Raw genomic sequence first — 16,332 nt, 5'->3', positions numbered from 1 at the left:
TGTAAAAGCCAGCTGGAAGAAATATAAAAAAAGACTCTCTAAAAGAAAACTGATAATGCATGGAAACACGATTGTGAGGCTCATGTATTTTTTCTGGGTTTCCTTACAAATCGGGCTGCTAATCTCACAGTCAGCAGTTCGAAACTATCAGCCGTTCCGTGGGAGAAAGATGAGGCTTTCTGCTCCCGTAAAGATTTACAGCCCCAGAAACCCTGTGTGGGGTCACTATGAGTCGGAACCAACTTCACGGTACTTAACAACAACAACAAATGAAAGAATGCTGTGTGGTTGCAAAGACCTATACAACTTGAAGTTGTCTAGCCATTATCAATGGCTACTCCATGGATTCCTTTTCAACTGAAAAACCCTTTAGTAAAATCACAGATTCTTGCTTCATTTTTTTGATGAACAGTTTTATAAGATTTTAAAACCATATACATATCCAAATATCATAGAGGGAAATATTAAATATCAAAAGCCTATTGAAGAGACATTGCTAAAATATATGCTAGAGGCACAATTTCAGAAATAGTAATATTTAGTACCTTTATGAATTAGCTAAAACATAACTTAAAACAATATATTAATGACATTCCTGAGTTTTGTTCCACCAGGAGATACAGACACTAATGAATACTAAAATTACCCAAGAGATGTAATAAATCTTACTCTCTACATATTAGTGAGATGCTGAGGTTTTTTATGTCAGCTATCTTGAGCCACAATCTTGTTTCTCTTGTGCTTGATAATGCTTTGAAACACAGCATTTAAGGAAGTACCTTGATCAGATCAACACACTTCTAATTACCTGTACACATAAATCCAACTCCCAAGATAAAGGCTGGGTTTCTGTGACAACTTTTTCTAGAAAATTGCTTTGGGATTTAAATGCACTTGAACTGTAAAGAAAAAAGTAGATGCGTTTCCAGCTGTACCCCTTGAGACTATAAGCATCTATGGGAACTGCTCTGACTGCGGTCTCCATTCACTCGCTACCTTTGTCTTTCTCAGATAGGTCTACTTTGTAGTGTCATCTGCAGAAACATTGTCTGCAGGCTCCAGACAGGGGTGGTTATATGAAGCATTCTATCCTTTCACTTCCTCCTCAGGGAGGATATGGCATTGATCTCAATGAAAAAGGCCTCAGGTCAGCAGAGGTGTGTCTAAGACCTGTCAGGAACCATGGCGAGGACCCTGATAAAGGAATGAGGGGACTACCTCCTTAAAACAAAAAGAATCCTATAGACTCTGTCTGCCCTACTGTGAGTCCTAAAGAGCCTTGGACTCAATTGGCTAACTGTACCCTATAGAGAACATCTGACTTTCTCTTGCAGATTCTTGTGGGACAGGACAGGGGACCTGCGAGGCCCTAAAGCACTCCCCCTGTCAAAGAAGACAAATATAGGTGACCTTTTTCAGAGTCACCAAAATTAACTGCCCAGCTGAGGCAGCCTGCCTCCTGCCACCAGCAGGAGACATCCTGGCTCAGTGTCAGAAGCATCAGCACTGCGTATGTGAGCAGCACTGTCAGACCTGTTGTCAGACCCATGCCTTGGCATGTCACCACATCCATCTCACCTAGAAAATTAAATGAGGATTCTAACAGTCAAGAAGAGGGAGAACTTTAGAACATCCCCACAGACTGCCAGAAACTTCGAACTTGCTCAGATACTCTCAAGACTAGAAATTGGGTTTGGGTGAGTTTCTTACAACCCAGTAATCAAATCAAAGAGACCATAAGAATGGTAGACACACATGCTACAGAATGTCGTAGATAAACGGCACAGACCACTTACCTGGGAACCTCAGTATGACTTCAGAGCACATGGAGTTGATCTTTGGCATTGACGTGAGGGAAATGGAACAGGTCTATGCCCTTGTGAACAAACGTTCTCACCTACGATGAGAGGTGGAGTTATGACAAGGACATGCCCAAGATCATGACTACCTGGTAATACCCCACAGCCTAGATTCATTAAGTGGAACCACACAATTGAGGGAAAAATCTACGACTTGCTACATATGTGACATGCTAAATACTGTATAATCTGGAAATATACATTTCATGTTTGGGAACCCAGGAAGCTCATGAACAAAAATTTGATGTATCTAAAGGAGGAGCTCTGGTAGCGTAGTGGTTATGAATCAGGCTGCTAATCTCATGGTCAGCAGTTTGAAACTACCAGCTGTTCCACAGGAGAAAGACGAGGCTTTCTGCTCCCGTAAAGATTTACGGCCTTGGAAACCCTGTACAGGGTCGCTATGAGTCGGAACCAACTCCATGGCACAGAACAACAACAACAAAAGAAAGAGGGGCAGCAACAGGTAACCAAGAGTGATCCTCCATCCTGAGAATTCCCGTGAAATCTCCGAGCTTCCCTTGAAACCAATACAATGAAAAGTTCTGGAGGTTCTGGCCAAGTTTAATGATACGTCTCCAGTGTCTTCCAGTCCCACTAAGAGACATTTTTAAACAGGAGAAAGTAGAGAGACAGAGCCAGAGAGACAGCCAAAGCTGACCAGACTACCACAGCCATATGAAGCAGCTCTTCCCACCTCCAGTGGAGCCTGAGGTGGAGTATTCATTTTGTATTTGAAGACGTTCGTCCACTTTCTAAGTAGTGAAGGGCAGATAGGGCTGGAGAGAACTCATGAATATCTTCTTAGGTTTCTATTACACATTAGTAACTATTAGAGTTATCTTTTTCCTTGGATATTTTTCAAATTATATTCCATTGAATAAGAGGTATAATTAAACTTTGAATCCACATCTATGAATGGCCAGGATTACACATTTATTACTGTTAATTAGGTTTGAGAGGAAGAGTGTTCTGTTTTGTAAAACAAATTGAAAATCCTTCAACTGTTTTTGTTTGTGCGTGATCCACAATGCGATGACATGGCACTGGAATAGGAATAGCTTTGGAAATGCTAAATAAATCAACAGTAAATTGCAATCAGAAAAGAAAAGAAGAAAGAAGGGAAAGAAAGAAAAAATGGTCAGTTTCTCTTTATCCCTTTAGTCTTCTTTTTTTTAAATTGTGGATTGAGTGAACGTTTACAGGGCAGATCATCAGTTTTACATTCAACAAATCATAGACTTTGTTTAATTACAATGGTTATAATCCCCTCCATGTATTATCAGTTAACAGTATTTCTCTCTATTCATTTTAGCTCTCTCTCTTTTTTTAAACACTCAGGAATATATAATGATCTAAACCACCAAAGAGCACATTCTGCAAGTCTGCTTCCTGGCCACCATCTCTTAGTGCCTCACTTCCCATGAATCTAGTCCTCAGCTGCATACCCTGTCCATGACCCCATCTCTGGTGTTGCTGCTTCTCTGGATAGGGTCCTGCATTCCACTCCTACTCTTCTCCCTTGATGGTCCTAGGGTCCTCTGTTTCTAGACTGGAAGATTCACTACTGCCCCGTTTCTGTTACAAAACTTCTACAATTGTGACAGTTGTAATTAGTCATGATAACAACAACTCCTTTTAGTCTTTTTGATAAAAGTAAATACCTATATGGTATGGCGCTGCAGAATAAAGCACTGGACCTCAAGGGCCGTTTGAACCACACGGCTGGGGGTTCAAACCCAGCAGCCGCTCTTTGTAATCCTTATACACGGGTCGCTATGAGTTGGAACCAACTTCACGGCACTTACACACACACACACACACACACACACACCTGTATTTCCTTGAGTTCTTCAGGAATGTAAGGGGTTGGTTGAGGTTTCAGCCGGAGTCTGATTCAAGTCTGCAGAGGAAGAGCACCCAGGACCCCAAAGCAGCCTCTGTGAGAACTCCAAGGGCTCTGAGGATCCCCACAGTCTGGGGACAGACTTGGGAGGCACCAGGAACAGGCTGAGATGCCCCCTCATTTCTGACTGGGATATCGGGGAGGTAAGGTTCAAAGAGGTGACCCTGTACACTTGGACAGAGGACTGAGTCTTGACCCTAACTGGTTTTGTTAAGGTGTGAACCCTGAGAGCTAAGGAGGGCAGACTAGCCTCTAAAGAGGCTCCTTCTGGAGCACTGACTCAGTCGGCAATCCTGGGAGGTCCCAGGCAGCGGTAACCAAGCAGCCCGCTCTGATCCCCCCTCTATGATCTCCACGATGTGAGGGTCTTGTTCTTCGCCCATGACTGAGGTCTGTACAAGCAGAGGCAAAACCCCAAGCCCTGATAGGTATCAAGGTGAGAACCTCGCGAGAACATCGGGGAACTACCAACTCCAAAACCGTGGGGTTCTAAAAACCCTGCCCCTAGCGTCCGCCCACGGAGACGCCCCCCCCCCCCCGCAACAGCCTTAGCAGTGGGAGGAACCCCAATCGCATTAGCCGGATGTGACGCTCCTGCTAAGCTCGTTGTCCTCTGCAGCGGAAGTGCCTGGAAAGCTTCGCCACTCTGGTTTGAGGTATGCAACTTTTCATTTTCGGAGAGGGGTGGGAATCGCTCGATCCGTCAACAGGGCGGAGGGTACCAACTAACCCGCAAGGTCCCACAAAGGTGGCGGTTCAAGCTCACCAGTTGCACCTCGAATACCCTGTACAGAGTCGCTATGTGTCACAATGGCGGCACACAACAACAATAATAACATAGGGTGTCTTAGGCTGCAAATCTTTGCGTAACAGAAAGCCTCATCTTTCTCCTGCGAAATCACAGAGCAGCTTGTGATTTCGAACTGCTGACCTTTCAGTTAGCAACCCTACGGGTAACGAACCCACTAGGCCACTAGGCCACCAGCGTTGTTGTTGTTGTTAAGTGCTGTCGAGTCGGTTCAACTCATAGCAAAACTCATAGGTTTCTGAGGAACGGCTGGTGAGTGTGAACCACTGACCTTGCGGTTCAAACTGACCTCGTGGTCTAGAGCATTAACTCACAGCATTAGCATTCTCAAACTCGCCTTCCCAGGGTGGGGCTCATTGTGGCCCCTAATTCTCAGGTCTCGGGAGAGGGGGCGGGGAATCTTTCACTTGAGGGCTGTAGTCTCATGTCAGTAGTGGTTGGGGTGTTCCAGAAATGGTACACAATTAGGCTGAAAACATGATTTAAGATACTGGGGACCACTCAACCAAAAATGGGAAAGGCTGCACTGAGCCATTCATTGATGTTGGGAGTCCAGGACATATCAGCCAAGTCCAGGTGCCCCATGACTTTGGCCTGGAGGGTTTCAGGGAGATGAGAGCCTTGGTTTCAGCCCTAATTTAACAGAGAGAAGAATTTCATAACCTGGTGGGATTCAACGTAAAAATCCTTTAAGAGGAAAGATTGAGATACACCCCCTGACCCTTGGAAGAAGAGAGGAGGATGCTCAAAGCGCCTCCTCTACAGTTATCCTAAGGAAGCCAAGGTCAGAGATGTCAGACTTAGGTGTTCTCGTTTGTTCTGAGGGTAGGTGGTCTCAAGAACATGGAGTCTTAGGACTACAGGGAACTCCTATTCAGCAGAGGCAGGACACTTGGTCCCTAACAGGAGTTATGATGAGAGATGATTCTTTCCAGTAATAAGGGGGGGACTGTAAGTCTCACCCCTGGTTTTAGACTTGGGGGGGGGGCTGGGCACTCACATCCTCCCAGCACATCTCAGGAAGGTGAGGGACCTGGTCAAAGCGGACAGCCAAAGTGAGGGCCCTGATGGAAGACTGAGGCCTCCAAAGAATCTAGGACAGAAAGCCTCACTGTGACAGTGTGTCAGGAGTGGTATCTGAGCTGCCCCTTCACTTCCTCCATGTGGGTCCCAGAGGGCTTTATGGTGTCAAGTTCAGAGTAGCAGAGAGGACAGGGACCAGGCCCTGTTAGAAGTTGACTTGATGGTCCTGAAAGTAAACCGAGACGATCCCCCACTAACTCAGTACTGAGGGCTCCCACTGCCATTCCCTGCTATCAGCCCAGTAAGCCCCAGGAAGGGCTGGCAACTGCATCTTAAGCCTCCTCTTAACTCCTTCACAGGATTCACAGGCCTGGCTTATCAGGAGATCTGGGTTCCTAGGGCAGTGCCTCTAAAGAATCCTGCCTAGGCAGCCATTGTTAAAGGAAACATAGTCCTGCTGAAGGGCTCACACCTCCTCAGCCTTCCTCCCCAGTGAGTCCACATCACCTGTCCACCCACATTCCTGTCTACTGCCCTTGACCAGACAGTCATCATGCCTCGAGGTCTGAAGAGTAAGCTCCGTGCCCGTGAGAAACGTCAACAGGTCCGAGGTGTTAAGGGTGCTCAGGCCTCTGCAGCAGAGGAGGAAGGGTCTCCTCCGTCCTCTCCTCTTGGGGGTTCTCCTCAGAGCTCCCCTGCTGCTCAAAGTCCCCAGGGGCCTCAGAGAGCCTCGTCTGCTACCACTGCTGATGCTGCATGCACAAGAGCTGCTGAAGGTGCCAAGGGTCAAGATAATGAAAATCCAAGTTCTTCTGGGGCCACACCCACCACTGAGAGTTCCCAAAGAGATCCTATAACCCAGAGGGTGACCAAGTTGTTGCAGTTCCTCCTGCGCAAGTATAACATGAAAGAGTGCATTTCCAAGAAAGAAATGATAAAGGTGATCAACAAAAGGTACAAGGAGCAATTCCCGGAGATCCTTAGGAAAGCCTCTGAGCACATAGAGCTGATCTTTGGCCTTGACCTGAAGGAACTCGACTCCAAAGGTTCATCCTATGTCATTGTCAGCAAATTGGAGACCACCGAGGAAGAGAATCTGAGTACCACGGGGTTTCCCAAGAACGGTATCCTGATACCTCTCCTGGGTATGATCTACATGAATGGTAATGGAGCCACTGAGGAGGAGGTCTGGGATTTCCTGAATGTTATGGGTGTCTATGACGGGAAGAGGCACTTCATCTTTGGGGAGCCCAGGAAGCTCATCACCAAAGATTTGGTGCAGCAAAAATACCTGGAGTATTTCCAGGTGCCCAACAGTGATCCTCCACGCTACGAATTTCGATGGGGCCCCAGAGCCCATGCTGAAGCCAGCAAAATGAAAATTGTAGAATTTTTGGCCAAGGTCAATGATACCGACGTCAGTGTCTTCCAAGCCATGTATGAAGAAGCTTGGAAAGAAGGATGCTAGAGAATGTGCTGGGGCTGGTCCTAGCGAAAGGACCAAAGGTCAACAGTGAAGTGTGAAACTGTTTCTTCATTTTGTGTTTGAAAGAACATTCAGTCTTCTAAGTAGTCTTCATTTTGTTCTCAATCTGCATGGGTAACCAAGATTTACCTTCTTTTTAAAAAATTCTTTTTTGTAAAATAGAAGACTTACTGAGATCCATAATCTAAGTTTATGAATGTCATGGATTACTTGTTTATTGCTATTTTCATATATTAGTGTTTCAGTGTTTAAAAATCAGCTTAGAATTCCTGTTGTTGTCCAGAACATGCAGCAGAGCAGGGATTTTCTTGGAAACTTGTATAGAATAGTTAGGATGAAGATAGAAAGAAAAGAAAAAATGTTTTACTGCTTTTTGTCAAATTTCATTTGCTTAATTATTGTAACATTTCTTTTTAAAAATAAAAAACACCTGAATTTGCTTATTCTATTCCAAAATGTAGAAATTAAACTGTCATTAATTAAGAAGTTTTGTTCACTGTCTGTTTCATAATGCAAATGTTCACTGAGCATCTAGCATTTGGTGGACGTCAAGTTAATACTGGAAATTCCTTTAAAAAGAAGCCAAATCTCCTGGCTATAGATTTTGAAAGTTTAAAAGCAACTAGGACTCCTGGTGTGGCGTTGTAAGATCAGCATTGGACTGTGAACCACAACGTTAGCTGTTCAAACCCACCAGCTGCTCCTCACAAATGCTATAAAGTGGGTGACACTTAACAACAACTCAATAATGAAGTCACTGGGATACTCATCAAGACCTAATCATGGTTGTTGGTGGTTGTGTGCCATGGAGTCAGTTCCTACTTTTAGCAACTCTGTATAGGGTTTCTAAGGCTGTAGATCTTGATGGGAGCAGAAAGTCTCATCTTTGTCCTGCGGAGCAGTTAGTAGATTCGAACTGCTGATCTTGCAATTAGCAGCCAAATGAGTAACCCACTATGCTACCAAGGCTCCTGCGGGAGGGATATGTGGGGCCTGTCACTCCTGTGATGTGTCTCGGCATCAAAAGGCATAGGTGAGCCAGAGAGCAATCCCCACCTGCGGCAGACCTGGAAGGTATCCTGCACTGTTGTTCCTGTGAGCTGGGAACCATGCACTGACTGGGTATTTTATTCACATCATTTAAAAAAATACTTTCTGAGAAATGGGGTGAGAACCAAGAAACCACTATTCTAGCACTTTGCTTTGGTCTGGGTGAGCCAGAGCCCACTCCATTAAAAAAGCATTAGAATTAGGTTACCCTGAGTGTCATTGGACTCCTGGCGTGGCGTTTTAAGATCAGAACTGGACTGCAAACCACAAGGTCGGCAGTTCAAACCTACCAGCTGCTCCTTGGAAACCGAACTCCAAGTAAAGATAGGGGTGATTTAGAGGTACAGGCAGCTGGGAGGTTAAAGTTGTTGACCCTTGATACTAATTATAAGAACCCTGTGTTGCATTAAATCCACACTGAATAGCATACTTCCTGATGTGGATAGAACAGAGTCCCTCAAAAATATGTGTTCCTTATAATCCCACTTGGGATTGGGGTTTCTTTGTTATGTTAATGGGCCAGTTTTAGTGTAAGCTTGTTTTAAGTCAATCACTTTTGAGATCTAAAAGAGCAGATCAAGCAAGCAAGTAAGCACAGATGAAGAAGACGGCTGTCACATCACACGGCATTTCCAAGAAACCAAGAAACAGAAGCTGAGAAGACATGGACCTTACCCCCAGAGCCAACAGAGAGAGAAAGCCTTCCCTAGAGCCAGTTCCCTGAATTAGGTGTCAAACTAATCACAGCAATCCACCTAAACTGTGGGAGTCCTGGTGTGGTGCTGTAGGATAAGTACTGGACTGCTAACCACAAGGTTGGCAGTTCAAACTCACCAGTCACTCCTCAGAAACTCTATACAGGATTGTTATGAGTTGGAAAGGGCTCAATGGCATGTAACAACATATTGGGGAAAAATAAATTTCTGTTTGTTAAAGTTACCCACACTGTGGTATTTCTGTTGTTCTTAAGTGCCATTGAATCGGTTCTGACCCATAGCGACTTTGTATAGGGTTTCTGAGGAGCGGCTGGTGAGCTTGAAACACCGATCTTATGGGTTCAAACCAACTTTGCAGTCTAGTGCATTAACCTACCACACCATACCAGGACACCATTTCTGTTATGTTGTTGTTACGTGCTGTCGAGTCAGTTCCGACCCATAGCAACCCGTATCGGGTTTCTGAGGAGCCTCTGATGAGCTTGAACTGCTGACCTTTTGATTTGAACCAACTTTGCAGTCCAGCTCATTAACCCACAGCGCCACTCCAGGACTTTTGTTATAGCAGCACTAAATAACTAAGCCCCCCCCCCTATGGGTGGCAAAAAGGTTTGCCTTTCATTGGTAACCTAAAGGTTGCCAGTGTAAACTCACCCAGTGATACTGCAGAAGAAATGTCTGGCAATCTGTTTCTGTAAAGATTACCAGGAAGAAAACCTTATGGGGAGGTTCTACTCTATAACACATAGGTCTCATTGAGTTGAAATCAACTTGATGGCACCAGGTTAATATAAACTTTACTTTTTCTTTCTAAGTAGTATTTTGTCTGATTTTCTTTGTCCTAGAACACTACATATTCAGACACATCTTGGAGAAAACTAAACCAAAAATTATTTGAGAGGAGGGTGGTATCTTGTGGTGGCCAAGTAATCATAGTAATAGTTGCTGTTTTTAACAGATTCAGTATTTGACACATGGCCATGTGCTTTGCATTCAATGCACACATCACACCAGCTCTAGCAGATAGGGCTTATCAAATCCAATACACATATCAAGAATCTGGAGCTTAGAGTTTGGGGATGTGCATGAGTTTACAAGTCTAGGACATGACTGAAGTGGATTAGACCCCTGATCTGAGTCTGTCTGGAGTCCCCCACTGTTCCACTCTCCAAGCTGAGGCTGACCTTGTGTCTCAGAAACCATTTTTATTCTCACCATGACACCATGTGTTTCAGACAACCAACAAGACTCTGTGGTCAAAGCATTGGATTGGACTATCTACACAGATCTGCTATTGTTCTTGTTGTTAAGATCATTCGAATTGGTTTTGACCCATAGCAACCCTGTCTAGGGTTTCTGAGGAGCAGCTGGTGAGCTTGAACCACCAACCTTGTGGTTCCAATCAACCTTGTGATCAAGTGCTCATCCTACAGCGCCACACCAGGACTCTTTTACATAGGTGTAAGATGTTGTTGTTGTTGTTGTTAAGTGCTGTCGAGTTGGTTCCAACCCATAGAGACCCTATATAGGGTTTCCAAGGAGCGGTTGGTGAGCTTGAACTGCTGACCTTGTGGTTCAAACGACTTCGCAGTCCAGTGCCACACCAGTAGCTGTCATAAAATATTATCTCTTTATCTTACCCATATTGTTTTTGTTAGGTGTTGTCCAGTCAATTTCTACTCAGAGCGACCCCATGTGACAGTAGAACTGCCCTATGGGCTTTAATTATAGACAGATCACAATTAATCACATGTCCCATGGAGCGGCAAGGTTTCCAATAGCAAATTGATCAGTTTTTAATGAAAGATAACAGGAGCCAAGAGAGAGACCCCCATATAGGAAGACAGGGAAACCAACACCCCAGAGTACAGGAATCCGAGATCAGCTTACACCTGCTGTCAGACATAGACGGTCCCAGGCAGGGCTTCTGAGCATGCCCTCACTTAATCTTCCAAGATCCCAGGGACTTGAGCTCCTTGGCTTAAGTAGGACATCACAAGTCCGTAGCTGTAGGAGTCTCGGTCTCAGATCAACTATCCCTCCTACAGCACTCTCTACTCAACTGTATTCAATGATTTGTTGCAGTAGCTCACAGAACTCAGACACCATCCTCACAGTTGTGGGGTTTATTAGGGAAGTTAGCAGGTTACAATTCAGACTCAGAAATGTTCAGGGCATAATTCTTTCAGTTAGGGCAGCCTTTCCTCGGCCATGTCTAGAGGCAGGCCTCTTTCTGCCCGGGAAATGTCACAAAGCTCTCTTAGGGCTGCTAATGTCCACAGGGCACACCACTTCACCATAAGCCTCAATCTGAAGGCATTTGACTCAAGCACTATGGGTCAGCAAACCTAGCTCCCCTAATGAAATGTCTGGAGGCACTCTACTCATCCAGTGAGTCTCCTGCCCAAAGTTACTCAGCTTTACTTGTTCCATGGGAAACCCTATCACATGCCCCGGCTCTTGAATCGGCTGCTGCCATTCCTCTGGTGTCACAGTTTTCTGTCTCTGGGTCAAGAAAGTTCAGCGCACAAGGGTCTTGGAGTCTAAAGGACATGCTCCACTCCTGGCTCTTTTTCTTTGATGGTAGTGAGACATCACTCCCATCTTCTTTGGAAATGGCTCATTTTATACTCAGCAAGACGGCACATTTGACCAAGCCTCTCATTAGATTTTCAAGTGGTTACAATCACAATTACAAGCTCTGGTAGCATAGTGGGTTACAGGTTATAATCTACCAGCCACCCCGAGGGAGAAAGATGAAGCTTTCACAGTCTCAGAAATTCTACAGAGGGCCACTATGAGTTGCAACCAACTCAACGGCACACAATCACAACTAGCACCACCACAATCACAATGAACCGTATTAACAATCAATCACAATGGAACCATATCATCCTATCAACATCTTCCACCTTCTCTTACCCAGACCCATTAAGAAAACATCATTTGTCTTGGACCCAGAGACAGCGACATGGTCACAGAGGACTAGAGTGAAGACTGAAGCATCCAGCTGATAAGAAGAGAGAGCACATGCATAAGTACACCCACACTTGCAGATAATACCCACTTGACCTGGCCACAATGGCTGGATGATCAGAGCTCAAACAGAAGAAAAAAGAAGAGGGGAAAAAAGAAGACTCTGACACAATATGATGATCTTGACACACACCTATGGAAGCAATAGCTCAAAAGAGTGAACAAATCTTCACAGCGAGGATCATTCCCACCTCCTCCACACACAGAGAGGACAGGGATGGGCAACTTGGACAGTGGCTACCCAGAATGGGGGTGCTACAGAGGCAAGAAGTGACTGGCTTACAAGCTTTCAAGAGGGAACCTAGATTCAGAGGGCATGGAGCAAGGTGGAATCTCCACTGAGTGGTAGCCATTCTGCCTAGTCAGGGCTGATAAAAGAAGATGCAGATAGGTCCCTTGCGATACAATAGCAAATAATTGTTATCAGGACTGATTGTAAGGGCTGGAAATGTGAAGGTGGACGTTTTGGGGCAAAGGGAGGGGAGTGATAACCTTACAGCCTAGGAACAGAGGTCCCTGGGATCATCGAAGGAGAAGAGCAGAGAGGATGAAGCAGAGATGATGACATTGGGAGATGGAGCAGCTGGAGACTTTGGACCTGGAGAGGAAGAGGGGTGGTGTGTGGACGACAGGGGGTCAGGCTTGCAGGGTATACCCTTTGGTTGGTCGATGATGCATGGAGGGGATTGTGACCATGGCAAGGAAACAATGTGCAATGGGATCAATGTGAAGCTAATGTCCTCCCATGTGAACGATCACATAATTCACAATAAAGCATTAAAAAAAAAATGTGTGGGAAGAAAGAAAGAGTCCCCACTGAATAGTTTTCATCTTGTCTAGACGGGTCTGGTGAAAAGAGATGGGGATAAGAGTTGTATGATTCAATAGCGAGTAATTGTAATCATGACTAATTGTGACTGTCACAACTGTAAATGTATGTAGAAGTTTTGTAACAAAAACAGGGCAGTGGTTAATCTTACAGTTCAGAAACAGAGGACCCGAGGACCCTAGGACCATTGAGGGAGAAGAGCACAAGCAGAATGTGAGACCTTATCCAGAGAAGCAACAATGCCAGAGACTGAGGCAGAGATGAGGGCATGGAGAGGGGCAGTGGCTGAGGACTCTAGATTTGTGGCAAGAGAGGGTCTAAGAGGTGGTGGCCAGCAGGCTGACTTGCAGAATGTGCCATTCAGAGGTGTAAATTATTATATATGCCTGAGTTGTTTTTGTTTGTTTGTTTAATAAAGAAAACATCATTTGGTGGGAGTTACAAAGACTTGGCTAGAAGAGACGTATTAACTGTTTCACGGCACTCTGGTAGCATAGTGGTTACGAATCGGGCTGTGAACCGCAAGATCAGCAGTTCAAAACTACCAACTGTTCTGCCGGAGAAAGATGAGGCTTTCTGCTCCCGTGAAGATTTACAGCCTCGGAAACCCTGTACAGGGTTGCTATGAGTCGGAACCGACCCACGGCACATAACCACCACCACACATCTTTATGGGAGCAGAAAGCCTCATCTCTCTCCTGAGGAACACCTGATGGACTCAAACTGCTGACCCTGTGGTTAGAAAACCACAGCACATCACTACCACCACCACCACACTGTAGACATCAAGGGGATTATCCAGAATGAGGACAATAGAAGGACCCAGCTAGAAGAGTGAGGCCCCATAGACTTCCATCCTGTCCTTCCTTGCAGATGCAGAACAGTTCGGAGATGCAAGGAAGACACTAGCAAGAGTTACAATGACGACCATGAGTGGTAACAGGGGATCCCTAATAGCTAAGTACAGCGGACCTCACAGAACTCAGCCCCTATTTTAGAGCCCAGGAGGCACCAGACAGAGCTATCAGCCTGAAGCGCCCCTTCATTTCAGCACAGGGCGATCAGGGAGGGACGGCCCTGGTAGTAAAGAGGCAGTTCTATGGAGAAAGGACTTTTGTCCCTAACTGGAGTAAGTTGTGGACCTCAGGGTGCATAGGGCAGGGAAAGGGGGTTAGTGCCCAACGAGGCTCCTTCCAGAGTGCTGTGTGGCCCCAGGCAGGGTAGTTCTATGGACAGTCCTGACCTCCCACTCTACGGCCTCTTTCACTTGAGGGTCTTGTTATATGCCCGTAACTCAGGTCTGTATAGGTAAAAACCAAAAAAGACCCTAAGTGAGCACTTAAGGGACCACCAACACTACTAACACTAACTCAAAAGTCCCATCGTCTCTCCTGCTAGCCCTCAAGGGTCCCCCAACTGCTGTAGCCGGATGTGACGCTCTTGGCTGTTGTCCTACGGACCTGACTTCCGGGCTGGCATTGCGGTAAAGGTGACCTGTATCGTCTGATAAGCTCAGCCTTTGATCTGGAGAGGTGAAGTTTCAGGATTGGTCAAGAGTGAAGGTGAGGACCCTGAATGAAGACAGACAGGGCCACCCACCCCAGTAGAAAGCTTCCGCACACCCTTCCCCCCACATTCCCGGCTGTAGTCGGCTGAGGGCGGAGGCTTGGGACTATTAAGTAGAAGTTGCGCTTAAGTGTTGGGCCTGCTAACTAAAGTTGGCTCTTGGAACCCACCAACTGTTCCACGGGAGAGAAACGAGGCTTTCTTGTCGGATAAAGATTTATAGCCTTGGGAACCGTGTACAAGGTCGCTATGAGTCGCAAACAACTCTATGACAGACCGCCAAGACTACCACTACCAACACTTGTGTCTAGATACTGTTGTTAAGTACGGTCATCGAGTTGGTTGCGACTCAACGACCAGGTTTCTGAGAAGCGGCTGGTGAGTTTGAACTGCCAACCTTGCAGTTCAAGCCTTGCTTATCCCTACAGCTCCACACCAAGGGCCAATGAAATCCACTGAAGCTCCCTGCATGCCTAAAAGATCTCAGAGAGATGAGGGCTTTAATTCAATGGCGGCAGCTCGAGGTCAGTAGTTCGAATCTACCAATTGCTCCGCGGGAGAAAGATGAGGCTTTCTGCTCCAATAAATATTTACTGCCTCGGAAAGCCTGTGCAGGTTCTCCATGAGTTGACATCCACTTGGTGGCACACAACCACCGCCCCTTTTGGCCACCACCCCTTTCTGCAGCGGAAGTTCACCTACACCTTGTGTGAGTCAATTGTGACTCACAGCGACCCTGTATAAGGTTTCCGAGGGTGTAAATATTTATGGGAGTAGAAACCCTCATTTTGTCCTCATTTGGAGTGTGTGGTAGATTCGAACTGCTGACCTTGCAGTTAGCCCAACTGTAATCCACTATGTTGTTGTGGTTAAGTACCGTCGAGTCCGTTCCAACCCATAGTGACCCTGCACAGGGTTTCCGAGGCTGTAAATCTTTACGGGAGCAGAAAGCCTCATCTGTCTCCCGCGGAGCAGCTGGTAGTTTCGAACTGCTGACCTTGAGGTTCGCAGGCTGATTTGTAACCACTACGCTACCAGAGCTCCTTGTAATCCACTATAGTCAGTATAAAAAGGCATTATGAGGTCTGAGGAAAACAGGTGACCTACAACTGAAGGTGCCCTCCTCTCTCAGCCCTTGGAAACTCCAGAGCAACTTTCAAGCTGAGGTGCTCCCTCATTTCCTCCTGGAGAGTACTATGGAGGTACAGAATTTAGTCTAATGAAGCATCCCCAATTCCACAGAGGGAGGAGAGCCAGAACCCAATACGAGTTAAAGTGAGGACCCTGTATACGACCAGATGATATCTCCTACCACAGAAAAGTAGAAGTGCCAGGCAGTTCCTGCTTGAAATCCTTGGAGGTTCAGGCAAGGAAGTCAGGTGTATGTGAACCCTGCTTTCTTTCTAATGCCTTCAATTTGGTGAGAGCTTTGATCTGAGGGGACAGGCCTCAGATCAGCAGAGACAGGTGCTCCAGACCTTAACTGTAGCCCAAAATAGAGCTCTTAAGTCCTACTTAAAGCCAAAGTGAGGACTCGGAATGAGCACTGAGGTCTCCAAGGAACTCAAGATGGAAAAAGCCCAATTGAGCTCTCAGCACTGAGTGCACCCAATAGGGGTTATGGACTGAGGTACTACTTCACTTTCTTGTAGGTGGTCCCAGGGACACGGGAACACCGGTTCAGTGTATTAAATTTAGAGCAGCATGGAATCAGAGGAGGGCTGAAGACCCTGCCGACAGTTGAGACAATGGTCTTGAATGTGAACTGTGTCTACTCCGAAACAGAGGGGTACCCACAGAGCCTAGACCTGCCAGTCCCTGCTCTCAGCTCCAGGAAGGGCTAGAAGAATGCAGCCTAAGGCATAGGCTAATACTTGCCCTGTAAATTTCTAGCTCAGTGCCTTCAAGTAAACCTGCAGAGAGTGCCTTCTCAAATCCTAAAGGGTATCTCCCTACTTACGGTGCTAACACTATCTTTTCTCTGTCTTCCAGAAGGCCTATATTACCTGGTGTCCTGCTCACATTCCTGTCTGCATCCCTGACCACAGTCATC

General features: G+C 46.0%; 1 protein-coding gene across 1 annotated transcript; it reads left to right on the top strand.

The window, feature by feature from the left end:
* The first annotated feature begins 6,149 nt into the window (after positions 1 to 6,149).
* Positions 6,150 to 7,064, top strand: LOC102830528 (melanoma-associated antigen B1-like). Its single transcript, XM_006835656.1, has one exon. It carries the CDS (start codon positions 6,150 to 6,152, stop codon positions 7,062 to 7,064), a length of 915 nt encoding a protein of 304 aa, XP_006835719.1.
* Positions 7,065 to 16,332: the final 9,268 nt, after the last annotated feature.

Source organism: Chrysochloris asiatica, unplaced genomic scaffold (assembly GCF_000296735.1).
Source record: "Chrysochloris asiatica unplaced genomic scaffold, ChrAsi1.0 scaffold00018, whole genome shotgun sequence".
Taxonomy (NCBI): domain Eukaryota; kingdom Metazoa; phylum Chordata; class Mammalia; order Afrosoricida; family Chrysochloridae; genus Chrysochloris; species Chrysochloris asiatica.
This window is presented reverse-complemented; position numbering and strand designations above follow the sequence as displayed.

Coding starts and splice junctions, on each gene's coding strand:
- LOC102830528 (XM_006835656.1), top strand. CDS start 6,150: ATGCCTCGAGGTCTGAAGAGTAAGCTCCGTGCCCGTGAGAAACGTCAA.